This window comes from Lygodium microphyllum, chromosome 4, assembly GCF_053477565.2.
Source record: "Lygodium microphyllum isolate KBCC chromosome 4, Lygodium_microphyllum_v1.1.10, whole genome shotgun sequence".
NCBI lineage: Eukaryota > Viridiplantae > Streptophyta > Polypodiopsida > Schizaeales > Lygodiaceae > Lygodium > Lygodium microphyllum.
This window is the reverse complement of record NC_141138.1, coordinates 91,745,719-91,771,259: the sequence shown is the minus strand read 5'-3', so window position 1 is coordinate 91,771,259 and position 25,541 is coordinate 91,745,719. Positions and strand designations below refer to the sequence as shown.

General features: G+C 39.6%; 2 protein-coding genes and 1 long non-coding RNA gene across 3 annotated transcripts in view; 1 reads left to right on the top strand and 2 right to left on the bottom strand.

Annotated features, from left to right (window-relative positions):
- Nucleotides 1-4,262, top strand: part of LOC148037316 (transcription factor RF2b-like) — a 48,091-nt gene extending 43,829 nt beyond the window's left edge. Inside the window, exons 3-4 of the mRNA XM_087676223.1 lie at nucleotides 494-578; nucleotides 3,450-4,262. Of these exons, the coding sequence (XP_087532349.1) occupies nucleotides 494-578; nucleotides 3,450-3,769 (405 nt within the window). The 3' untranslated portion in view covers nucleotides 3,770-4,262. The remainder of the gene's footprint in view (nucleotides 1-493; nucleotides 579-3,449) is intronic.
- The window catches only part of LOC148037315 (uncharacterized), a 53,333-nt gene extending 47,806 nt beyond the window's left edge, over nucleotides 1-5,527 (bottom strand). Inside the window, exons 1-2 of the long non-coding RNA XR_015690631.1 lie at nucleotides 4,672-5,527; nucleotides 4,474-4,566 (exon numbers count right to left, since the gene is read on the bottom strand). This is a non-coding gene — a long non-coding RNA (uncharacterized LOC148037315). The remainder of the gene's footprint in view (nucleotides 1-4,473; nucleotides 4,567-4,671) is intronic.
- Nucleotides 5,528-11,662: 6,135 nt separating this feature from the next.
- Nucleotides 11,663-13,417, bottom strand: LOC148037314 (oxygen-evolving enhancer protein 3-2, chloroplastic-like). The gene is made up of 3 exons (XM_087676222.1): nucleotides 13,072-13,417; nucleotides 12,252-12,547; nucleotides 11,663-12,074 (listed from the first exon to the last, which is right to left on the bottom strand). Exons 1-3 carry the CDS (start codon nucleotides 13,358-13,360, stop codon nucleotides 11,976-11,978), a joined length of 684 nt encoding a protein of 227 aa, XP_087532348.1. The 5' UTR covers nucleotides 13,361-13,417; the 3' UTR covers nucleotides 11,663-11,975.
- Between the last annotated feature and the right edge of the window lie 12,124 nt (nucleotides 13,418-25,541).

Below are 25,541 nucleotides of genomic sequence, written 5' to 3'. Positions count from 1 at the left end.
TTTTCCCTGCTGCAGATTATGTCTCAGACTCTTAGCATTCAACAAGCTTAGCTAGCCAGCCTTCATGTTTTTCACCAAATCATCAATAAGATTCTATAAGACCATTGCTATGCTTGATTAGTGCTGAGAAGATTAGTGATATATTAAAGGTGCATGAGGGAAAAGCTAGCTTTGAACAAGGCATTAATGTGCTTGTAGCTTGGCCATTGGACATCCGATTTCCATCTTAAAAATTGTTACCTGGAGGGAAAGGACCCCCATTGAAAGCCACTTTTTGATGAAACCCATTAAGGAGAAATGAGAGTTTAATTTTGATTAGATATTGAGGTGAAAATTGCATTTTTCTTCTCTCTGAAGGTGAAATTTAAAAGGCTTATCCAGTAGATTTTCTTACAGACTTGTTCTCATGGATTTACATCTAGCTTTGCTTGTTTAATGTTTTCAATTTGAGATGATCCTGACATTGTTCATCATGTGCAACTGACTTTTGAAGAGGGATACATCTGGATTAACGGTGGAAAACAAAGAGCTGAAACTGCGACTTCAGTCAATGGAGCAACAGGCTCAACTTCGGGATGGTAAGCAAGACACAAAATAATGACAATATCTAGCGAGATCAAAGTGATATAGAACCTTTTCTTTTCCCCTAATGAGTAAAATGAAAGGATGAAATCGTTCTGTACGTTGTCTGCAACCTAAAAGCTGCTTTTACATTTCCAAATGGCTTCTTTGATGTTTTGTTTGTTAAGGCTTGATAATTGGAGGATTCTCTCTCTTGTGCTACACTGCAACTTCTTGTATGCACAAAAAAGTAATTTGTAAGTAGTTAAGACTGCTCCTGTTGAACACTTGGCCATTTTTAATTGAAGCTGAACTGTGTGTCACACATGGATATAGCTGGTGGCATGTGGCAAGAAGTTAAATGTGGCTGTACTATGCATTGGTGGGATCCACATAATGCATCGAATGGGAAAGACAAAACCTCTCTCTCTCTCTCTCTCTCTCTCTCTCTCTCTCGGTGCATCTTTGTCATTCTGCCATTGCATGCAAGTGCGTAGTAAACCATCTTGTTATTTTCCAAAGGTTCAACTTTGAAAATTTCTATATTGCTGAGTAAGAGCCAATATTTTAGCTGTGAACTTTATGTTTGCTGCACTAATGCTGGGCAAGAGGATTGAGAAATCAGGACTTGACTTATGGGATATTTACCAGGTGAGCCAATAGTGCCAACCATAGGCTCAATGTCTGATACAGGTCTGTCTAGAAGTTGTTTGTGGCGTATTTGGATTTGATTGAGTGTTTTTGCTGGCCAAGAGTGTCCCAAGCATTTATAACAGCCAGAGGTAAGGCATAACATACAAGGACATCTTACCCAGTTTTTGACTTGAATGGACTGCCTGTATCGATCCAAGTTTGGTGGTGCAAATCTAGACTTTAGAGATCCATTCATGGCAATTCAAGCGACAACACAGCAGTGGCAAGTCGGAACAGATCCAAGAGCAGCTGCTGAATTAGGAATAATAGCAAAACCAAGCACTGGCCGCAGCTGGTCCTGAATAGGATTGCAAGATGTAAGCAAAGGAGGTTTCACAGCTGTGCCAATTCAGCCGTGACAAGGAAAGAGGAAGACCCACGGTTGGTTTGGCTAGTCTGGAGGCACTCTCTCAAGTTTGTCCATGACCTGGCTTTGCAAGTGCAAGGGCTGCAGATTGCAGGCATAAGTCAGTTTTTTACTTGTTTAGAAGTTTTTCAATTAGCTGTACACAGTCCAAGTTTGGTTTTTGTATCTCTAAGTCAAGCACAAGTAACAAAGATTTGACGAGTATTAGGCAATTCTGCAAGTGCTCAGTTCAAAGTTGTCCATAAACAAAGGATTATTGTTCACTGTGAACATGGAAGGCAGGTAGAGGTTCTCATCTCAACATTTTATACTTTTTTGGATTGCCAAAGTGGTGCAACATCAGATATAGATTTGTGTTCATCTTCTCTAGGACCGTATATTTGTGTTCATCTTCTCTAGTACCCTATATTCCTCCTCCTATGAACTTTCATATTGATATAGCTTCTGATCTGTTGAATGTCTTAGACCTTATTCTGAGACGTTTCGATATGAAAGCTTCGAAATAGTGATTATTAACCCTGACCTATTGCATATAGGTCTAGTAAGCATCATTCCTTATTGCATGAAGCCTGGCAAGCAGTGTTGCATAGAAACCCATTTCCTAAAGTTTGAAACACACATGAAATGTTTCATTATGTAAGCATTTCATACTTGTGAGATACATTTCAAACAAGACTCCAATTTCTGTAGAAGGAAAAGGAAACCTAACTCTCCAGATGTAAAAGAGTCGAGCTTGTAAAATTTCAAAAATCAGGGAGAGGCATAGCTTTTCTTTTATCCATATCGTTCGGTGGAGTCTTTATAATATTGAATATTATTAATTGGCATAGTCCAAGCTATATTGCCTGTAAACTGCTATTTAGTTTCTTCACTTTGCAGGAAACTTGTTTCTTGCATTTTTTGATGTGCAAGAGACTGTTTCATATGTATGAAATCTCCTGTTTCCAAAAGTCCTGGGCCCTGGGCACATTGGTGGCAAGGATAGGATTTGGAACCATTCAACATTTGGTGGTCTGCCGTTTAGTGGGCCTAATGGGATGACTATCCACTAGAAATTAATTGTACCTGTTTATAGTCATGTAGCCCTCCGATCTGTTAACTAGTTTATTTAATCCTTCCAAAAGTGAGGCAAATTTTCAACATGCCAAACTGTCATAAAGTGAAAAGACCATCAAGAAGACTACAGACTTTCTAGACAAGATGCTGATAGAATGTAGTAACAGTAAAGAGCATCTTCAGGAAATGCAATTTCATCTGTCTATGCTAGCATCTCCGTGTTACAATTGAAGCTGCAAATACTATAGGTCAAGCCCTAATATGCAAAAATTCTCAGAAAAGAGAAGAATGTTAATGAAAAAAAAAGGGGCAGTTTTGCCCTATTTGTCCCAAAACTCCAACTGCCACATTGGGCCAAAAGTCAAGAGTGTCCCAAAATTGCACGAGTTGCCTTGGGTGTATGTGTTTTGCTTGGATTTAATATTTTTAGAGTGTGTTACTATATTGGGGATGGAAGGCTAAGATTGTAATTATAGTTGTTGCTTGTAACTCACACTTCTGGCCTCTCCAAACAACTCCAAGATGGTTATCAGAATCAATCTTTTCGTTATGTTTTTGAGGAAGTTGGAAATATTGCAGCAGCATGATTTAGAATTCAAACGATTTTGTGTTTCCCATTCTCAATCATTCTCTTCCAGTCAGGTCATAGTGTTGTCTAGCTGTGATATGCATTGTTGGTGATTTTCCACAGACTAGATTGCAGTCCATCAAAGAGAACTGTTTTCTGATTTTGATTTTAAGACTGATTGATTGTGATATTCATTTGTTCTAGCTCTTAATGATGCTTTAAGGGAGGAGGTGCAAAGGCTGAAGCTAGTGACAAGCCATCTCAATAATGGGAATGGACAGATGCTGACTCAAGGAAGTCAGCCACTTTCCCTTAACCAACAATTTTACCAGATGCAGAAACTTGGACAGTCCCAGCAAAATCTTCAGCAATCACACTCTGCTGCTCTGAATCAATCTCAAGCGGAACAGGAAGGATTTCACTCCCTAGAGTTTGACACATTCCAGGGCATTGCAACTGGTATTTGTGCCTCAGGTATGAAGTCAGAAGGGATGCCGATGACCAGCACAGCCAGCTCTGTGTGACATTTTTTGGAGAATGTATTGAGAATTTTACGAGTCATATTAGCTTTGTTAGAAAATCTCAGTGCTTTGCTGGAAATGAGAAAAGGGCAGAACAACACTCCTCTCTAGGTGTCTTACGCGGTTCATATGATTCAATCATGGGATTTTCTCCATAGATATGGTCTTCTGTGCAGGTTACTGTTACTGTTTTGTTGGAGGCATGCTTACTTTAAAGCAGCCACTAGTTTGGGGCAAGAAAGGACAACCCCATTAATGTATATTCTTTCTGAAGTCTTATAGTTGCTTATGAGGGATTGCTTCTCCAAACACGCTAACAGTACAAGCATGCAATTGATAGCTCTAAGCTTAAAGTGCAGAACGATGTCCTTTGAAGTGGTAGATCTTTCGTCTTTATTTGTACTGTCCCTTTTAGCTACACATAATCAAACTACGACTTTGCTGATTCTGCCTGAGCAGTTGCAATGATTGAAAAACAGAAAACTACATTTTGCTGCTTTGGAATATATTGCCAGTAATGAAAAGAAGCAACAGCTGATATTGGCATTTCTTTTTTAAAGATGAAATTTGAGTAAACAATGCATGTGTTTGCTCATTTCATCTTCAAAGAGACCAATTGGTGTGTGATGTTTCGCTTGCCAATACGACCCTTAAACTCGCAAAAAGTGGATAAACCATAAGTGGAACAATTTGCAAGATATTATTACCTTGATGATAGGCAATGAATTTATGGCCTGTTTAACTATCTTAGTGAAATAATCGTAATTCTGCATGGATGCTTAAACGATTTGGCTTTGTTCCTGTATGACAAATAAATTTGATAAATGCCTATGTTACTACCGCATACACAAAAGATATGTATGTATACAGAAGCCAAAATCATGGAGTTGATGTGGCAAAGGGACCTGTTGCAGTTGCACTTGTCTTTAGCTTTGGGATGTGATCGCAATATCATTATTGGAATTGGGATGTGATCGCAATATCATTATTGGAATTGAGCTCTCTACACTGCACTGGAACAAATCGATATTCTGTAGGGATGTTCACAACTGCTTCTTTACAAGCCATCGCTGCTCATCCAATGGTGCTGTATATGGACGAGTTCATTTCTTTAGGGTACGTAGATCTACAGGGGTCATGTTTTTGGCATATGTTGGTGGTCTTTTCTTCATTCTTTATAGTTTGTCTGATGCTCATCAATCCATCATCCGATTGGCCCACCATATTGTTCTTATTGGCAATAATTTACATGTCATTTCACAAAACCAGGAAACCGGAAGCCTGCTCAAATAACCATATGCTGTCCTCCAATTTCTATCGAATGACAAAAGTGGTGCAAAACTTATAGATGGTTGTATGGCTTCCTAAATTAAATCAAACATAAAAGACCTACTCCTGACTTTGTGGGCTTGAATGTACAATCGAGGAGATTATGAAACACTCTGCAATACCCAAAATGTGGGGATTATCCTCGCAGAAAAAAGAAAATAGCAGGGCATTTCAGGATTGCAGGCCGTCCACCATTCTGGCTGGCATTGACTCCTTTTTTGTTTGCAGTAGAAGAGACATCAACATGTCATGACAATCGAGTGGGATGAGATTCAAATGATCGTGAGAAAATTGAGCTATCAAAGAGAATGTAATTAAAGCCTCGTTATTCCTTCATTCAACAGCCTAATCCTTCAGAACACGATAAAGAGAGAGCGTCATAAAATACTAATCCAAATTGCATCAACTGCAAATGGTTGATAAGAAAGAAGAACAAACACTTGCCTAAGAATACGAAGAAGAAGAACCGATGGTGGTTCCTTTTAATGAATTTTCCCATCACCTAACTTGGTAATTGGTGACATACTTTTAGATTCTTTGGCCCATAGATGCCTAAAGGAGTCGTTTGGAAGAGATAACCGTGATAGGAAGAGAGAGATCTTAAAAAGAAAGCAAACAGTTTTTCTTTTGAAGCCTACAAACAAAGGCTATGGCGTTGCCTACAAGCAAAACAAAATAGAAGACTTCCCCAAACAAATGCTATAGCACTTTAGCATTGTCAAGGTAGGCCTTAATTTCTAAAGGGCAACTATCTTGGTAGGGGTTTATCTCCTAGAAACTAAAGCAACCACCCCCAATATCCTACATGCATTTTCTAAGAAGTTTTCAAAATTGGTATCTTTCTAAAAAGTTCATATTGAGATTAATAAACTTTCAAACACAAGCTTTGATTTTTGAAAAAATCAGCCAAGAAGTGAGTGCAATCCTCTAAAATAATCCTTGGTGCTTCATACTTGATAGGCTTTTGTTCATGCTTCTTTCAGATTTACACATCCAATTATCCTTCCTTTTGGTGCCTTTCCTTCATCTTTGTCTTTTTCACCTTGCCCTATAGAATGGTAATATTATCCCCCTTGCTACGATGTGGTGATCCTTCCCCACTCTATGGTAGGAAAAATGCGTCTTTAAGTATGGTTAATGGTTCAATGGCAAAGGTACATGTGGTAGTTAATGTGTCTAAAGCTACACGATATTCCTTATGTATGTCCCACCCTTGAGGACCTGTGGATGTGGTGTATTGAGAAGGTTAGGTCCTTCATGCAACCTTAGAGGTAACCTATTGTTGATGTGCCTCAAAATGATATAAGGTTAGTGAGGGATTTGACCAACTTAGACCACTTAGCATTACTAACTCAATGACCCCTTGGTGCAATGGTTGTGCATCTTGTACAAAGGGATTAGAGCTTTTGCTCTCTTAACCTTTTTTTAATATTAATATTAATATTATTTGATTTCTAAATTTTTCTTCCTTTTAGATATAGTCATATATTATGGGGATGGTGATTGAGAAAGAGAGATAAGATGAAGAGATTTGTTGAGAAGGAGCAACTAAAAAGATACTTGTAGAGAGAGCTAGTATTAGAGGGAAGAACTTAGAAGAAATGGGTGAGAATAGGTTGTGGAGTGATTCTCACTCGTCTTCTAAAACTTTTATATGAAGAGGAGTAAGGTGTGAAGATAGAGCCTCAACATTGTTAGTGGATCTATTCCAACATTATTATCAAAAAGCAAGAAAGGGAGTTGGCCTTCATATATAGTATAAGGGGTACTAAGAAGGAGGATGACATGGTAGAGGTAGTTTGATGGTGGCAATAAATTTGGCTACACTGACTTAGAAGTAAGGTAGGAGATCCATAGTTGGAATATATAAGTATTTTAGGGAAGATGCACATAAATGAAGGATTTTAGGCTAATTATATCTATTTTCTAGTATCTAATCAAATGACATGAAACCAATAGGTGTAAGGGTAATGAGAGGGATTTAAGTCATTATTGGCAAAATTAGAACAATATGCAAATGATACCATCTCATCCTTTTTTAAGAGTATCACCATCAAGGGATTGATAGCTATAGGTATAATTGGCTCAATGGTTGGGGTGTCACATCTTATGGTTAGGGTAAAAGTGGTGGTAGGCTTATCTGAATGAGTTAGTGAATGAGGCGAGGGAAAACCTTGTGTTGGGATTTTGAAATAAGAGATGATAGGGATTCTCATTTTTTAGGTCAAAATCTCTAGATTGTTGTAGGTAGGAGATTGTCTCCTTCAACAATTTCAAGGAGACCCCAAGTGAGACGAATATGTATTGTATGAAGGCAATGAAGTGGTAAAGATAAGAGGGTTGTTGCTACTATTGCTACCATTGTTGGTTAGGTTGCAATGGTACTACTGCTCAAATTGTTGAGTGGTTCATTTTGTTGGAGTGGTGCATTGATCCACCTTGGTGTCATTGTAGTGGGGGTAAATGGTATTTGGGTCTCTTCCCTCAATCTCCAACAATGAGGTAGGATAGGTTGGTCTTGTTAGGCTTCTTCCTCCTTATTCATAGTGGTATTGGTGCATGAGGTTATATGTATGTCTTTAGATTGAGGAAAGATAAAGCCCATCACACTAAGCTCTACTTTGCCATATCTTGCTTCCTTAAGGATACAAATTTGGATCATGCTTGGCAAATCCCATGTTCACTCTAAGGGTGAAAGAAAAGTCATGAAGGAGAGATGCTTAGGATGTTTGGTGTTCACCTCACAACTAAAGAAGGATACAAGTTCAAAGCGGATGCATGGAGATGTAGAGTGTTGGAAAGAATTCGAAATGGATATTTAATTGTATTTCATCAAAATAATCATCTTAATTAATTAGGATAATTAAGGCATCAATTATCTTATGTTTGCACTATTATTTTTGTATCATTTCTTGAGAGCTCTGCTCACTCTTGTGCAAATTGTAAAATATCACAGAGTTAGATAAGAATGCCTATAACTATATGAGGTCATGGGCACTAATCTTCTATTTAATTTTGATAGGATTGGTCTAGTTAACGTAAAGTGTACGCATGAATTAAAAGGGACTAGTCAAGAATTTAAAAAGTAGGTAGGGTATCCAAGTTATGGGAGGACCCAACCCTATGTATAAAAGCCAAAAAGTGTGTGTATGTGGGATGAGAGAGTGAAGCACTTCTTCACTTTGTCATCATAATTAATGTCTTGTTCCCAATCTTGTGAGATGGCAGCTCAAGTTTACAAGAGGCTTGAGAGCGTAGAATCCAATAGCAAAAGGTTAAAGCTGTTAGAATCGAGCCAAATAAGGGACTTTAAGAAGAAAATGACCACTCATACAAACCACCATTTGAGCTAGCAAATTTTCCATTAGAGACCATGTTCTTCAAGAACTAATTGGATTAGACTCAAAATTTGTCTCTCATACATCCTATGTTTCCTCATGATCTTCTTCACAAATCTTTTGTCTTAGCAACACAAATTTGTCCTCTTTGTCTTGATCAATTAAGTTCCTTGCTTCATCAATTGCCTCTCAATCCTTGCCATGAGGAGATGAGCTCCTGAGGGACCATGAAGGAGAAGCATCTTCTCCTCTTTGGCTTGTCTACATCCCCTTGGTAGCATGGAATGGAACATGGTAGGAGGAGAGCTTGGTGTGTGAGGATCATATATTTGAATTGTAAGGTCATCTACCACTTTCTTCAATAGTGGACTACAATGAGAAAATGAGCAATAGTTGAGCCTACTACAAATCTTTGCTTTCATGGGATTGAGAGAGAGAGAGAGAGAGAGAGAGAGAGAGAGAGAGAGAGAGAGAGAGAGAGAGAGAGAGAGAGAGAGAGAGAGAGAGAGAGAGAGAGAGAGAGAGAGAGAGAGAGAGGCTTGGTGGCTAGAAGCTGGATTATGAGCATAAGAGTGTCATCTAGTGTCCCATTGTTGAGCTCTCATTGAGGCTAGCAACATGACTCTTAGTAGAGGTGCATGATGTAGTGTGCTTCTTCATACCTTAGAATAATATAAAGATGATTGTAGCATCCTAAGGGTACATATATATGTTAAGCATAAAATAAAGTGTGCTAGTGCATTACGGGTGCTAATAGAACTCATCCAAGAAGGCTCTCGTATCACAATCAACATTGAGAGACATATAACTTAGAAAACCATTGCATATGACCTCCCATATGTAGCATTAATGACATCCCATTTAGTAGTCGAGAAATTTAATCATAGCCTCTCAAGCAACCTCTTGCACTACTCGTTGCTAGATAGACCCTAAGTGAGGAAGAGTTGCATATAGTGAGTTGTTTGATCAAAACCTAATGTTTTTGAATTAGTGATAGCATATATAACCCTATTAGGAACACATTCAAGTGGTTTAGATGTACTCATAGACTTCTAGTACAATTTAGATTTCTACATATGGTACCTTGCAGAAGTTCAAAAGTAGAGCACATACATAAAAGTGCAAAAAGAACATAGAAAGCATAAAATATTGACAATTTACATTGAATATAGAAAAATTATGGGGAATAATAAAACTTACCAGAAACATGAAAATGAAGTATGAAACGACAAAAGGTAAGCATGAAACACAAAAATGCATAATCAATAATAGTGTGAATAACTAACATGATAGGACCTCACTTAAAAAATTATGCACTCAAAGGAAAAAATTAATATGCTACATACTTTATTACGTTTATAGACTCTCAAAGATGTGATATTTTAATAAAGTCAATATATGAGCTTGTGCATGATAAAAATTTAAGCACAATGTTTATCACTTGAGGCAAGGAGGTGAAAATAAGGGCCTTTCACTAAAGGTTACCAAATTACGATCTCAAGTCAAATCAAATCATAGAAGCGCAACAAAAAAGACATCGAGAGTCACCAAAAATCAATGATTTTGCCACATACTCCCTAGTCTTGACTATAACTTTTGCAATCACCATCTCTAACTCCACCCATCTCCTCAAATGGATCTTGCAATCAAATCAAAGGTATGTTTTTGCAATTCTTTTGTTTTTACTATTTTTCCTAAGAATCCATGGATGCTTGTAATCTTGAGAGGTGATGTATTCCATGGTTGGAACTATGTTCTTATGTCCCCACCTCAAGAAAACACTTCAAATTTTCACTTATAATCAATGAGTGCTTCTTCCATTAATCATTATACCATTTTTCTTGTTCAATTAATTCTATCATGCAAGGCCAATTTTGCCAAATCATAGATGTTGAAACAAGATTGGAGAATTTATGATATCAAGATCAAACCTTGAGGTGAAGATTAGCACCTCAAGGTGTGAACTCTAATCTTGATGTCAACGTTATAACATTCCCAACTAACACGAGAAAACCCGAAAGACTAAAATAGGATCTTTAATGTTAAAAGCTAGGGAAATTGATAAGAGAAATAAAGGGGGGAAAGAAAATCCTAATTTCTTTTTGGTGAAAATAGAGAAAAGTGAAAGATAATTTACTTTTCTTGTGCATGCATGACTCACAAAGCAAAATATAAAATAGCTTTGCCTTTTTGATAGAGAAAAAGGAGGCAAAGTATGTTATGCTCTTTCTCCTCCCCAATGGAAAGCCATACAAAACTATTGGCCATTCAAGAATAATCAATTTGCTCTTTCTCCTCCCCAATTTGCATAACGAATGCTAGCCATACAAGAATAATCAAATTAGAGTACATTATAAATGAATAAGTTTTCATTAAATTCCATTATAAAGGTCTTGATTCTCTCTCCTAAAAGCATATAGATGGTCATGTGCACATTAATCGAATGGAAGAGGCATACCTCAAAGCGATAAATAAATATGTTAAAAATAGGATTTTGTGTCCAAAACTTTATTAATTAAGAATTAATTCAAATAAAATCCAAGAGATCTAAAAACCAACTTTAGATGACTTTTTGATTTTTAGAAATGAAAAACAAGTTTAAAGCAAAGGTAGATCCATGTGTGACATGGTTATTTAGTAACTAAGCTTTGCTTTCTATTTGTGGCGTAACTATTTTTGGTTTTGTGTATGCTGGAGTTACCTTGCCCTAAATCTATTTAAATACTTAAAAGATCATAATATAAAAATTTCATGTCAAGTTTCTCATCCGATGACCATCGAGTTTTGCAATGGAAAAATGAGACATAGCAAAGGCTAGAGAGGCTTGACAGGCCCCAAAAGCAATGTATGCAAGAAAAGATCATTTGGGCAATTGGGAAGAAGGGAACTAACCTTAAGTATGCGACGACATGAGGTGTTGCATCTCTATCTTCTGGTGGGGGCATTGTTATAGATTAGGAGGAAGTTTGGCAAGAGAATAAGATGATCATTAGCATAAGTCCATTATAATCTAAGGTTAATCACACAACGGCATGATGTGGCACTTTGGGATCAACCGTTGCAACAGTATTTTCAAAACTAATGTTAGACAAAACACCATATATTCATAGCAACAAAAGGCTAATTTTTTTTTCATGTGGAAAGTATTCCATGATGCACATTGAAGAGACGGGAGAAGAGAGGAGCGCACGATGTGGTTTGGCTTGGTGTGTGACCAGCCTAAGCTATCTTCCTTCGAAGCATCCAATCATGTTTTCACCCTGGTGAACTAATTAGTGAATATATGAGTGGCTCTTTGGTGAACTAATTAGTATTCACCCTGGTGAACTATTTAGTGGATATACGAGTGGCCAAAAGAGCCAGCAAGATGTAAATAAAGAACTGAACGGCTTGATTTCCGAATCAGAAAGCTCAAAAATATCAGAGCAAATGTATTTTAAAAGCCAAGTGTTCAAGGCTAAGAATGGTGTGTTCAGGTCAGAATTCTGTAAATTACAAGGGACATACTTTCACCGCATGGAAAAAAGAAAGGTTTTAATATTCTAGCCAATTTTGGCTAGCACATCATTGAGTGCAGAGACAGTCTCAGTATAGTATTTTTCTGCCTTTGAGACACTCTTGCTCCTTGCTGCATAGTCCAGCTACAAAACACAAACAGATTGTAAGGAATTCGAATGGTGGCATAGCAGCAACAACAGAAATATCATACCAAAGCCCACATCCTAAGCAAAAACCTCCACCATTGCCGACCCCAAAAAGCCCCACAGGCCAGACCAACACCCAATGCAAAAAAGAGGCTGTTACCTAGCCATACTCACATTGTTAATACTGTCAAAAAGCTTGGTGATGAGGAGCTTGAGGGCCTTCTTTTCTTCCTTGCTTTTGGAGGCCACAACTGTGTTGAGGTCGAAGCGCAGGTAAGAGGCTTTCAATCGGAGATCATTCTGCACATATGGCCAGGACTTCTTGTCAATGAGGGCCTTGACACCTACAATATCCTTTGCAGATTCCTTGGCCCTCGCAGCTGCAGCTAGAGGAGGCAGGGGCTGCAAGTAGAAACGCTCTTTCAGAGGAAGCTCCACATCGCGAGCTTGATCGGCATTTTCAGTTCCAGCTGCAGGAGAAATTAAGAGTTCATTAGTCATTTTGCAGTACTTGTCACTTCTAAACATGGACACATTGATTTTGGACATGTAGTCACTTGAGAGCCTGTGATCGATATGTCATGAACCAGTGAAACACTGATGCAAAAATAGAGAGAAAGAGCATGTAGCACATTTCTCACAGAATTATCAGACCACACACATGCTGGAAAATTCTGTTTCTGTAATCTACGCTTCGTTGTGCACACTACATTCTTCACCAATATTGTAGGGTTAAAAAGGAAAAATTGTCTGATGCATCAGTGCGTGTTCGTGACCATATTGGGCTCCTGCAACAGAGCCACTCTAAACCCTGCGCCTGCCCTGCCCCCAACAGCGACGGCCAGGTTTGTGGTAAAATGCTTAAAAACATCTGTACATATGTGGTGCATTTCTCCAGGGTTGCAAGTGTGACGAGAAAAGATCACTGCCCCATGTCGAACCATGGAAACAGCGCAGGAAACTTTGTTTGATACATCAGTGTGTGAGAGCTTACGCAATCCACCGGAGGGAAGAGGAGCGCCTTCGAGCTTGATCGAGGCGGCATCTGCGAGGGCCTCTTTCGCGAGGAAGGCGGCAGGAGCAGATACGAGCAAGATACCGAGAAGAGCACGGCGAGAAGAAGGTGCAGGAGAACTGTGCTGCTGCTGCTGCAAATTCGCCCGAACAGGAGGAAGCAGGAGAGGCTTCATCGTCGAGGACGGAGCCGCCTGCGTCGGATTGGAGGAGAGGGCGTGGGATGCCGAAGAGGAGAGGAGGCCAGCCATGGCTACCGTGCTTGCCATAGCTGCCGTGCAAGAGAGAGAGAGAGAGAGAGAGAGAGAGAGAGAGAGAGTATCGCACTCAATGATATCTTACAACGATAGAACTTAAAACAGCGGAGATGTGCCACAGGATAAGACAAATGACGAATGGGAGGTCCACATTAAGCTATCTGAAATGACTCAAAACTATATAATTGCCATTTTCTAACAACAATACACTAGGCCCTCCGCTCCTAGACTCACCCTGCACTTCCGTCCTGGACGAGCGTGATTTTTGCGAGTGGGGGCGGGTGCTGGACGCGTGGTACCCGCCCCCACATTCTCTTTTTCTTCTTGTGGGGGAGGTGGGGGGCTGCCATGTGGCACCCGTCCCCCACCTCTCCTTAACTAATAGTATAGATTAACTCCATCAATTTCTCGCACCTACATTTGAGACCCTCTCCTCCTCTAATGTCGTATCAGTATATTAATTTTTAATACATTTGAATGCCAATCTTAGGGTTAAAATTAAGGAAATGTTTGGCCGAAAGTGAAAAAAGATGTTGTGGACATTCTGCCTCTTGCTAGCTCAAATGTGCCTTTGTTCAACATGCCATTTTTTTATTGTCTCACTTCTATTTTCCAAGCTTGATTTTTGGATACGGAGGATATCTATGATTTAGATATTTTTTTCCTCAACTCCAAGGATTTCTAGAGATTTGTCTCACATAGAATTTTTGATGGGGCCAAGTTATGTGCCACATAACCAACCCACTTACCCTAGGTGATACCCATATGAACCAACCTCCAAACATATATCCTCATATACTTTAATATGAATATGCTTATCACATGTTGTGTGCATGTGTGGGTGATTACTATGGATTTGCATGTGCGTGTACACATGTTTGCACCTATGGATATGTGGGAAACTAACATGGATGTGTGTGTGTACACCTACAAATGTTTGCACCTATGGATATGTCGGGAACTAACATGGATGCGTGTGTGTGCACCTACAAATGTTTGCAATAATGAGTGTGGCTTCATACATGGTTGTGATTGTTCGTTTTTCCTATCCATGTGTGCACACATATGACTTGTCTACACAACTTTTAATTAAGACTCTTCGTGTCCTCTCTTAAAAGATTGCCCCAACTTCACACACTCTTTCTTCAACATCTCCACTTTATCTCACTTTCAATTCGTCTCTGTATGTGGGGGAGGGGGATTCATGTATGTAAGAAGGCATAGTTCCTATAAAATTTACATCAAATTTAAGCATCTCTTCCAAGTCATCACAAGCTATCCTCATTCCACACATGTGCATGCATGTGACTTAGTGTATGTCGGTGTGACGATAACTTGCATGTTCACATGCCAACAATCATATGAAGTTGTGTATAGGTATGTGAATGTGCACATGCATATGGGATGTTTGTACATCGAATAATTTTGTTTATTACTTTTAATACATATGTGGATTTCTCATCACTATCAAAATGTCAACATGTATAGATAAATGCATGTATATGTGTGGTAAGGTTTCTCTCTAAATAATATTTGGTATTATAAGGGCTTGCATTGTATTTGTTGCACAACAACAATATTTTTTAAAGAATAATACAATAAGAATATGCTAATAAAAATATATACATCAATCTTCATAATGTAAGGGGATGATGCATAGCTAGCCAAAAGACTTAGCTATACTTGCTCAAAGCTCTATGAGCCACCCTAAATTGACGGTCTTTCTTCCCTAATCCTAGAAAGTGACGAGAACTTCTTGCTTACATCTTGAAATATCTAGACCTCCAAAAATCCTATTGCTACTAGACTTCCATATAAACCTAATAGGGATCATCCTTATTACATTCTATAATGCCAATGACCCTTCAGTTAATTTAGCTAAGTCACCAAAAAGACCTATTTTGACATAAAATTCTCCATGGAAGCTAGTAGCACCATCCACTTGCTCAAGTGGGCGCATAATTGGCATACTTCAATACATGTCCATAAAAGATGGTGAGCTATATCAACCCATTTTCTAACTCCTTTAAGATGGAGGTTGGTAAGAGAGGGATCATCTTTGCCTTCTGCATCCTCCAACCACTTAGAGTTGTGGATGATTTTCTTCCAAACCTCCATGAGCCTTTGCACTATTTGAAAGAGTTTAGGATGTTGATTCTCAAGGAGCTAACAAGCATCATGTCCTCCCAAGGCCAAAACTCCACTCAAGAGTTTGGTTGTCAACAACCAGAACCATATTATCTACACCCAAAGTTGATCATCGGTTAGCCTCTTGGCAACTCATAGAAGTATTCTGTCGGCCTTGTCTTGTGGACAATCGGCCCCCAAGCTCCTCTTCATCCTATTTGCAATAAACTATTTCCCAAACGATTGAATGCCATGATTGCTTATCTCTTGTTCTCTAAAAGAAGCCTCTAAAAAGCTTCTCTATTTGAATATTTTCTGAGATGAAGAAAAACATATTTGCCATGAACACGATAATGGATGTTGTGCTACATGAGCTCAACATAGTGGGATATTTGGCACACCCTTATTCTTTCAAGAGCTTCGATGCACGAGAATCAATAACTAGCTCTCACATAGTCTCTTGCGCACAAATGTAAGCATTCATTTGTAGTGAGTAGTATAGCCTTCCTTCAATCCCATGAAGGATGTGGTTTGCATACTCCATGATCCAAGCGAGTGCTCCTTTGACTCTCAACCCTCTACAACCTCCACATGTGAAAGATAAACAAGGGCATGGCAAGAGAGAGTGCTTGGAGAGAAGATGAGTAGAGCTTCACCCTCTTGTGTTCCCATGCTGATTATTCTATTGGTAAGCTCACCTGCTGAGTCAAAGATTCAAAGTATTGGGTTGGAAGATCTTGAAGAACAGTTGATTGTGCATCAACCTCTCATGCAGTCTCTCCCTAAGGGACAATGCTAGTCTTCTTATTATGCATAGGACATATTTTATTGGTTTGGGAGATGGGTCGATGAACTCCAAGCAAACCTGAAGTATTGTTCTACACTTGAGGATCCAAATCGTGCATAGGTTATGGTGCAATTATTATGTGAGTGCATGTGAATACTTAGGTATTACTTAGTTAGAAGGTAACTGTTCTGGTTTCTCTTAGCTATGTTATTGATGAAGAGATGGGATAAGCATCATGGCTAGCTGAAATTGCACTTGAAGAAGATTCTAAGGACGAAGATTCTTCAATAGTTGTAGTTGCTTCTAGTGAGATCAAAGAGAATGGCTGCCACTTTGCTTTATCATGGGCATTGATGTGATATAAGGAAGGAAATGTGCAAATGACCTAGGGTGTTGTTGTGTATAAAATTGTAATATACAGGATTTTATGGTATAGGGTTACTTAGCCAAGATGCGAGCCATTGATAAAAATAAGGATTGTACTGGAGTACAGTGTATTTGTCAAGAAGTTGTGGTAGTTTTACTAGTAGGGTTAGATATGTAGCAATGACAAGTAGCACACCTCCTTAATTTAATCTACTTGTAACATGGAGCTCTTATTCTGTGAGGATTTTATCGAGTAAAGGAATGTCTAAGATAAGTCCAGTTAGCACGACATTTGGCAAGTACTTGGAGGGAAGTCAGAACTACAAAAGTTGGGTCAATTTGGGATTTCTAGATGGTTCTCTTTGCTCTGAAATGGTCATGAGATGACTTCTAAGTTCAACCATTGTTTGAGGTTCTCATGGTGTACCATATGTGCTCGAATGAGCTACCACTCTCTGCCCTCTCTTTTATTGTTAATAATTCCTTGATGGTTAGGGGGCACAGTGGATTACAAAAGGTGGGGACCAAATGATGTTCCTTAGCTTCCTTCTCCAGAATGAGTTGTAGAAGGTTATATAGTTGATCATTGTATTACTTGCAGAGATGTTTCTACTCTTCCTAAGATAGTGGACACACTAGGTAATCCTCAAATTCCTCAGGTAGGATTCCAATATCAAACTGGGCATAAACACGAGCAAAGAATGTGATTTTATCACTCGATTCCTTAAGGCCAGTTGATTTTCATTGTGGGCAATCTCTACTGCAATATCCTTTAATCTTCTTAGTCATGTAAGTTAGGTTTCATTTGTGAGCTAGAGACTTTGGCCGAGTTGGCTTGACTTGAGAGCTGCTAACTCACTTGGGCTCATTGGTTTGGTGTTAGTAGCAATCTTTTTGAGGTAGTAGGCTATCTTTCTTGACGGAGTTGGTGGGCTTAATCACAACTGGAAAGTGCAATTGTTGTGCTTCACATCTTGCTGGGAAGTAGCAACTATCGAGTCAGTGGTTTTGGTACTAGTAGCAATTGATGGCACCTGTTGTTTTAGATCTGAGGTTTGTTTGGAAGGATTCTTAGGGTTAAGGATGCGTATCTCTAGTTCCTTGTGGGTATGTCTTTAAGGGCAATGATTTATTCCCTTTAGAGTCCTTGTTCAGGGTTTCTTTATGAGGTATATATTCTTGGCCTAGATATGAGAGATGATGTTCTATTCCAGACATGTGAGGGAAGGTCATGGGTGAGTCACTTTGCCTTTCATTCTTTGATGAAAGAGTGGATTGTGCATGTGCAAAGTTAAGAGGTAGATTAGGTTTTGTGGCACATGACCAACATAATAAACCACTTGAAGAAGTGAGGGTTGTATTGAAGCGAAGTATAATTATCTAGAATTGTCAAGTCTTGGGTAAGGTAACATACATATGCATTGACATCAAGGACCATGCTTCCTACTCCTAGGCTGCTATCCATGTGGAGGTCTTTCTTCGAGAAGAAGTTTATTGTACAAGGGATGATTTTGGATAGTGGCTATAAATTCGACATCATGGACAATTGATAACACCTGCATGGAGGTACGAGAAACATATGTGAGGTCATGTAGGGAGGTCCAAAGAGCTTTTCTCTATTTGGCTATCATCATTATTGAGAGTATAGGCATATGAACCCTCCTTATGCACGAGTGGATAAGGGCAGGCATGTGTGAATGGTCCTGACGGGAAGGGGAAAGCCTAACCCTAGCCGGTTGGGGCCATACAAGCAGCCCAGGGATCTACATCAAGTTTTGAGTGAGAGTGACCCAAGTTGTACTTTCGTGAGCAATTGAATAAGCAAGACTTGTTCTTGTACTTGTGAGCTCTTCTCTCTCGCTTGTGCACACTTCAATCTTGGCTTCCACTCTGATTTTCATATGTTATTAGAGCCATCTCTAATCCTTTAGCTTTCCTTATCCTCATTACACCTCTAAGTGCACATGAGCCTTCATATTCTTCTTCTTGCCTCTTGACCTCCATAGCCATAGCTTGACCCACCTCTGTTGGAGGACCTTGGGAGAGCATTTCAGCTCAAGGTTCCTTTTGGAGACTTCATCCCTAGCTCAAGGCGCTTCATCATGACACTTCAAATGCAGAGATTGGGCAGCCAAGAAGACATCATTGCTAGAATTCATGAATCTAGCGTAGATTTCGCTGATGCCAGTTCAACTCCTTGGCACGGCTTGTTGTGGGCGCAATCTCGGTGGCTATCATAGGGCTATCATAGCCCCTATAGTAGGCCATCTCCTTCTAAGAGGGTTTGGCCTAATTCCTCTCCTACTTTCTGCTATGCTCAAAACCCTAGCCGTGGGTTTCCTAGCAGCCATAGCTAGAAAGCTTCAAGCTTTCTTATTCTCATTTTTTTCAATTTGGGCATTATCAATAGTGATTCTAATAACTGAAAAACCCCTGTCAAGATTTGTTAGTGCCCTATGGAGCTTAAATGCAGAGTTTCTTCTCATTCCATGGGCACTACTAAGCTTGTAAAGATCGACCTTGATTATGAGTAGAAGAATGGAAGTTAGTACAAGTGCTTCTTAGCACTGCTGATGCATTTAGCGGATGTTTCCTAATGTTTGCCTGTTGGTAAATCAAAGAAATGAGTATTATTGTACTCTCCTCTAATTCATAGCATAGAGTTGATTGATAAGCCATGTTCCACCAAGAACTCCCCTAATAGGCCACACTATCGAGAGGAGCCAGAAGTGCAGTCTAAGCTTACTTCATTAAAGCCAAGGAAAACAGTCAAGCAAAAAAAAAGGGTTGGTCAAAGGCAAGGACCACCTAAGTCCTATTTCGAAATACTCCATATGTGTGATTTTTAACCATTCTCAACCTTGAAGTTTTAATTGCAAAATCTACATTATTGTTATCCTTGCACTAGTGACCCTTGTAAAGGATTAGACACTACTACTTGCACTAAGTAAGTAGTAAGACCTTCCTATGGCCTCAGCCTATGCCGACCTTTGTCTTCAGATTCGTAAATTTGATGGCAGAGACTTTCACCCATGGCAAGTACTCATTAAGTACAAAATGATGGAGAGCTTATTGGCCTCTCATTCAAGGGACTAGAGCTGTTGATATCAACGTGCTCAAGAAATAATCATGTTACACTTAGATGAATCCTTGATTCATCATGTTGATCAACTCTCCACTACCAAGGAAAAATGGGATGAGCTTGAAAAGCTCTATGGTGCTACAAGTAAAAACACTAAGATTTTCCTTAAGATTTAAATCTTCAGCCTAGAATATAGAGAAGGAGAAGACTTGGAAAAAATTATTTCTCATATGAAAGGCCTCATGACAAGCTTTCTTCAGTGCGAGCACCAATTCATGGTGAAGATGCTATTGCCATTCTTTTAAAAGCAGTCAAAAAGGTCTTTCCCAAACTTATAACAACCCTAACTAATATTCCCAATCCTACCTTTGCAAGTACAATCCAATCCTGTTTGGATGAAAAAAAAAGGAATCACAAAGAAGGAAGTGCTAGTTAGACATCTACTCCAACATCCTGTGACCAAGCCTTGGTGCATAGTTGTCAATAAGTGTACCTTTTGTAAAAAGAAGGGGCATATTGCAAACAACTGTTGGAGAAAATACCCAGAAAAGATGAAATGTAATAAATGCAAGAAGATAGGACATATTGCAAGTAAATGTCCTAACCATCCTAAAGTACCTAAGGAATTGCAAGCCAATTTTGCCTCCCAATCCATAGATGATCGACTCTTCTAAGTCATGTATCCCTTCTACCTATAACCATCCTTGTAAGTGTGTTCTATAAAGGCATCCTAATTTGGGTTAAAGGGGGGGCATTCTCTTATGCTTTGTATTCCAATGCCACCTGGCATTGGGGGGGGGGGGGGGGGGGCGTTGAGAGTATAGGCATATGAACCCTCCTTATGCAGGAGTGGATAAGGGCCGGCATGTTTGAATGGTCCTGAGGGGAAGGGGAAACCCTAACCCTAACCAATTAAAGGCATCCTAATTTGGGTTAAAGGGGGGGCATTCTCTTATGCTTTGTATTCCAATGCCACTTGGCATTGAGGGGGGGTGTTGAGAGTATAGGCATATGAACCCTCCTTATGCAGGAGTGGATAAGGGCAGGCAGGTGTGAATGGTCATGAGGGGAAGGGGAAACCCTAACCCTAGCCAGTTGGGGCTATATAAATAGCCTAGGGGTCTACATCAACTTTTGAGTGAGAGTGACCCAAGTTGTACTTTCATGAGCAACTGAATAAGCAAGACTTGTTCTTGTACTTGTTAACTCTTCTCTCCCTCTTGTGCACACTTCAATCTTGGCTTTCATTCTGATTTTCACAATCATTAGTTGGTGGCCAATTTTAGCTTCCAAAGTTTGATTAGAATGCCATGTGTGTGCACATGCACCTTGTCATTTCCCTTTTCACTGTAATGCTTTGAGCTTTTACTTATTCATCTCATAGAGGACAATGTAGAAAAAAGGAATTAAATGCAGCTCTCTAGCTATGGATTTTGGCATACCTTTCATGATTTCCTTGGCAATGGTTGTGTAGCGAGAGAAAATTTGTTGTTGCTTGTCCCATGTCAATGGCTTTTCTAAGAGCTTTTTGTGCCCATCTGTTGGTTTTATAATGTCCATGTAAACACATTCTCATGTGAGCAATGTTAGTTTTGCATCGAGTTGGACTAGACAGTTCATTGTTATCTCTATAACTCATTGCATTATCTTGTCAACCATCTCCACAAGAGTTTTCTTCTTGTATGTAGGCTTGAGGTGCATTGGAGGTTTTGGAGGTGATGAAAATGTTTTGTGAAACATGACTTCTATGAGTGGGCTAACAAGGGCTTGTTCCTATGTGAGTGAGGGTATTGTCATGACCAAAGGCTGTGACTATTAATATCCCCTTTGGAAAGTAATAGCTATTTCCATTGGTTGAGATAGATTGCTTAGTCAAATCCTTATCCTAGAAGGGTTCGACAATGTTCTTGGCTGATTTTTGTGAGTTTATTCACATAGGTTGAGTAGTTGCATGAGGTTGCTACTATTGGGCTTCCTATTTCTACATAGGTAAAGAGCAATAAGGAGATTTGGGCCTCTTAAGCGGGCTAGTCAATGCCTTTAGTGGCTATTCATTACTTCTTGATGGTGCAACTTTTTCCTCTCTTGGACAGTCACGTGTAGTGTAAGGAGTACAATGAGATGGACACTTTGGTTCCCCTTTTGTGGTTGTTGGCTTAGGAGTTATTACCAACTTTTCCTTGTATTTGACAATTGCATTAAGTGGTTGTACCTAATATTAGGCTGATTCTCTTTTTTTTGATAGGTGAAGCTTGGCTTGTTGATTTCTATCTTAGCTTGCTCAATCTCTCGAGTGGCTTTTGTCCTAGGCCATGGTCCAAGTTAGGGTTGTCTCCTTCACTTCATTTGGGCTACGATTGAAAGAGGTGGTAATGTAGGTGGTTTGGGTAACCAAATCCATTGATTTTCCATGTAATACCATTGTGCATGTAGTAATGCTTTGGATACCCATCATGGTGTTGTGCTAACTCTCCATTGGCATTTATGGTGGTCTCCTTAGGAGCTTTGTCATTTCTTGTGTGGGGGTCTATTTTTGGCAGTATTAGGAATGATATTGGAGTTGTGGGATACTTGGGTTTTCATGTCAGGACTAGGGAACTTCGGATTGAGGGGCATTTGCTTTCGATCTTGTGCTTTCAAGAGTTCTCTAAGAACTTCATGACTCTTCACTTGAGTTTCGTTGGTAGTTCAGAGACGGGTTCTTGCCCTTGTTTTGAGCAACATCAAGGTTGCTTGTGTTAAATACCATGATGATCTTGACATTAGGAAGGGTCAAGTGTATTCGTTGTGCCTCATGGCCTACATCACACTTAGTTGTGCATTTGAAGGTTTGCTAAGGAGGATTTCATTTCCAACATCCTCTCTATTAAGAAGCACATAAAACATAGCTAGAAAGCTTTTAGTTTCTAAGGCCATGAACTTTCTTGCATTTGCCTAAGAGAATGTATGGTGATCCTCTGTAATGAGTGACTGTAGCATTTGTAGGCACTAGTTTAGGTTGCCCTATGCAAGTCCAAGTATGATAGGTGAGGATATTATAACTAGCTCCTTCATCAATGAGAGCTCCAGTGATGTGCTCTCATTTCGCAATTAATTTGACCCTAATGTAGGTAGGTGGGATTAGCTCATCATCTTCAAGGTCAATAGTGATATCCTTTACCATACAAGTAGAAATTCCAGGGTTGATAAGCATAGGGAAATTGCTACTGGATATTGCATGCTCTAGACATTCACGACACATGGAGGTGAATGTGATGCATTGAGTGTCCATCACATCAATTCTTTGCTATGGGCAGTAGCAGGCCACATGGCTAGATTGATGGCAATTCAATCATGCTTTAGGCTTGCAAGGCTATCTGGTAATGATGTACGGGGTGGGCCATAAGATGATTGCATGGTAGTTAGGTTTTGTTTGATTTGGGCACATATACTTTGCATTTTATCTCAGAGTTGGTTTATTGCGTTGTGGAGTTGAAGAAGGAGTTTGGCAATTCTAAGCATGTTATCTCTATTCGAGTTTTGATCGTTGGAAAAGTGTAGGTTTGTTTGATTTAGGTCAATTGTGTTGGTGGTTTCCTTTGTGGCAATAGAAGGGTACTCAATTGTGTTGGTGGTTTCCTTTGTGGCAATAGAAGGGTACTCAATTGTGTTGGTGGTTTCCTTTGTGGCAATAGAAGGGTACTCAATTGTGTTGGTGGTTTCCTTTGTGGCAATAGAAGGGTACTCAATGTTACGACTTCTTGGAATGTCCACTTCATCATTTACCCTTGTAGCTCTTGAGATCATTGTGGAGAATTTTGATATCAAAGTGTGTTGAGAAGGATCCAATGTAATCATGAAGGAATTCAAGAGTTTTTGTTGGTAATTTTCAATGTTCAAGCACTCTTGGATATTTGATTAGTTCCCTTTTATGCGTCCCTAGACTTTGTGTTTGTGTTGGTTCTAATTTCCACAGTCACATGTTGACTATTATGCAAAAAAGATTACACTTTCTCTTGTCTATGGGTATTACCACAGTCTTTAAAATATCTTGCATCACTTTAACAAGCTAATCATAATTCAACAATGATAGTAAGGATTGTGGTACCTTTTGTTCTTATTGGCTCTTGAGCTTCTGGCCTTGGTGATTTGATTTTGTGTCCTTTGGCTCCTCGTATCTTTGATCTTGCTTTGCTCAATTCCTTGCAATTCAGTGCATTACAAACTCTCCAGCTACGTTGCAATACCTTGCTCCTTATACAGGAGCAGCTCTAGCTGAATACTTCATGTATCGTAAGCAACACACTTTGATCATTTACGACAAACAAGGTTTACATGTACAATGGTGTGATCTAAATTAAATGACTTCGTTCTAGGTGCATGTGGGTAGGTGGTGCAATGTGAATGTGTAGGTGTGTGGGTTAGTGAATGTATGTGCATCTATTATGTGTCTTAGTACTTCTATATGCTAGGGGTTTTATAGTGACGTTTGCACCTAGTATAGTTACAATTTATGCAATGTGTGTGACTAAGTGTATGGTCTATGATGTATGATATGTGCAAGTGATTGATGGTAATTTGATTGTGTGATTGGTGAATGATGGTGTGTGCTCTAGGTATATGACTATGCGTAGTGTAAAAGTGCATCATGTGGTCTAAAAATGCACTAATGTCCTTACGTGCATGGGCGAACATGCATTTACATGTACAGACCCTAGATGTAATGCGAACTATGTGTGACTATGTGCAAATGTACATGCACATGAGTTTATGTCACTAATGCGGGATGCATTCAAGCATGTGTGTGGTGGGGGAATGAGGTGCTTAAGCATGAAGTGTTCCTAGGTGAGGGGCTAGTGCAATAATGCACTAGGTGTGGTTGGTGTGCAAGCACACTTACAGGCACGTGAACGGGTCCTATGTGCGAGGAGGTGTGCTAATGCATTGGATGCACACGTGTCCTAATGTGCATGAGTGTGCCTACAAGTAGTGTGGGTGCATTATGTATGGTGTGCGTAACTAGGGGTTTAGCTCCATGCATGACAATGGTGTAATGTGTGGGTGTGTGTAGGGTGGACTATAGGCACTTGTATACATAATGCATAGTGTAGTGCTCTACAAACGGGATATACACATGTAAATGGATGCTTAATGTGTACTATGTGCACCTAAGGTGCTATAAGTATATGCACACACATGATTGTGTACATATGGGGGAGTGGTTTTATACATGTGTGGATGGATACATTGACATGGGATGCACATATGCATCTATGGATGCACACAGTAAGTGAAGGCACACTGGTGTGTGGATGTGCACATTGTGTGTAATCGGATGCACACTTGTGTGGATGTGATGCAAACTATAGATACACACGGATGCACTGATGCATGAGTGGATATATGGATGCAAAAGTGGATGTGTGAGTGTTGAAGGGTGTACTGCAATACATGTGGATGAGCACATGTGCGATACATGGATGCACTATGTGTGATTGAACTATACGGATGCACATGTGCGATACATCGATGCACTACATGTGATTGAAATATACGGATACACATGTGTGTAGTCGAGCGGATGCACATGGATACACATGTATGTAGTTGGATGCATGTGGATGCACATGGATGGACTATGTGAGGTGACTAATACCCATGAGAGCACCTTGTGGTGATGGATGCAGTGTGGTTGTCTAAGGGCATTCCAATGCATGATGCATGTGAGTACCTCTTTTCTCTCTCTATCCTCCCTTAACCCTCCCCTTTGGTGGGGTAGTACTAGAATAAGTCGAGAGCAAAGTGCACACACATATGATATGTGCGGCATGCATGTGTGTCACATGAACTAG

What these genes read in the sequence shown, in the direction of transcription:
- LOC148037314 (XM_087676222.1), bottom strand. Translation starts at nt 13,360, where the DNA reads ATGGCAAGCACGGTAGCCATGGCTGGCCTCCTCTCCTCTTCGGCATCC. An exon ending in TCTTCCCTCCGGTGGATTGC is followed by an intron (nt 12,548 to 13,071) that starts GTAAGCTCTCAC and finishes TTTCTCCTGCAG; the next exon opens with CTGGAACTGAAAATGCCGAT. An exon ending in TTTTTGACAGTATTAACAAT is followed by an intron (nt 12,075 to 12,251) that starts GTGAGTATGGCT and finishes TGTGTTTTGTAG; the next exon opens with CTGGACTATGCAGCAAGGAG.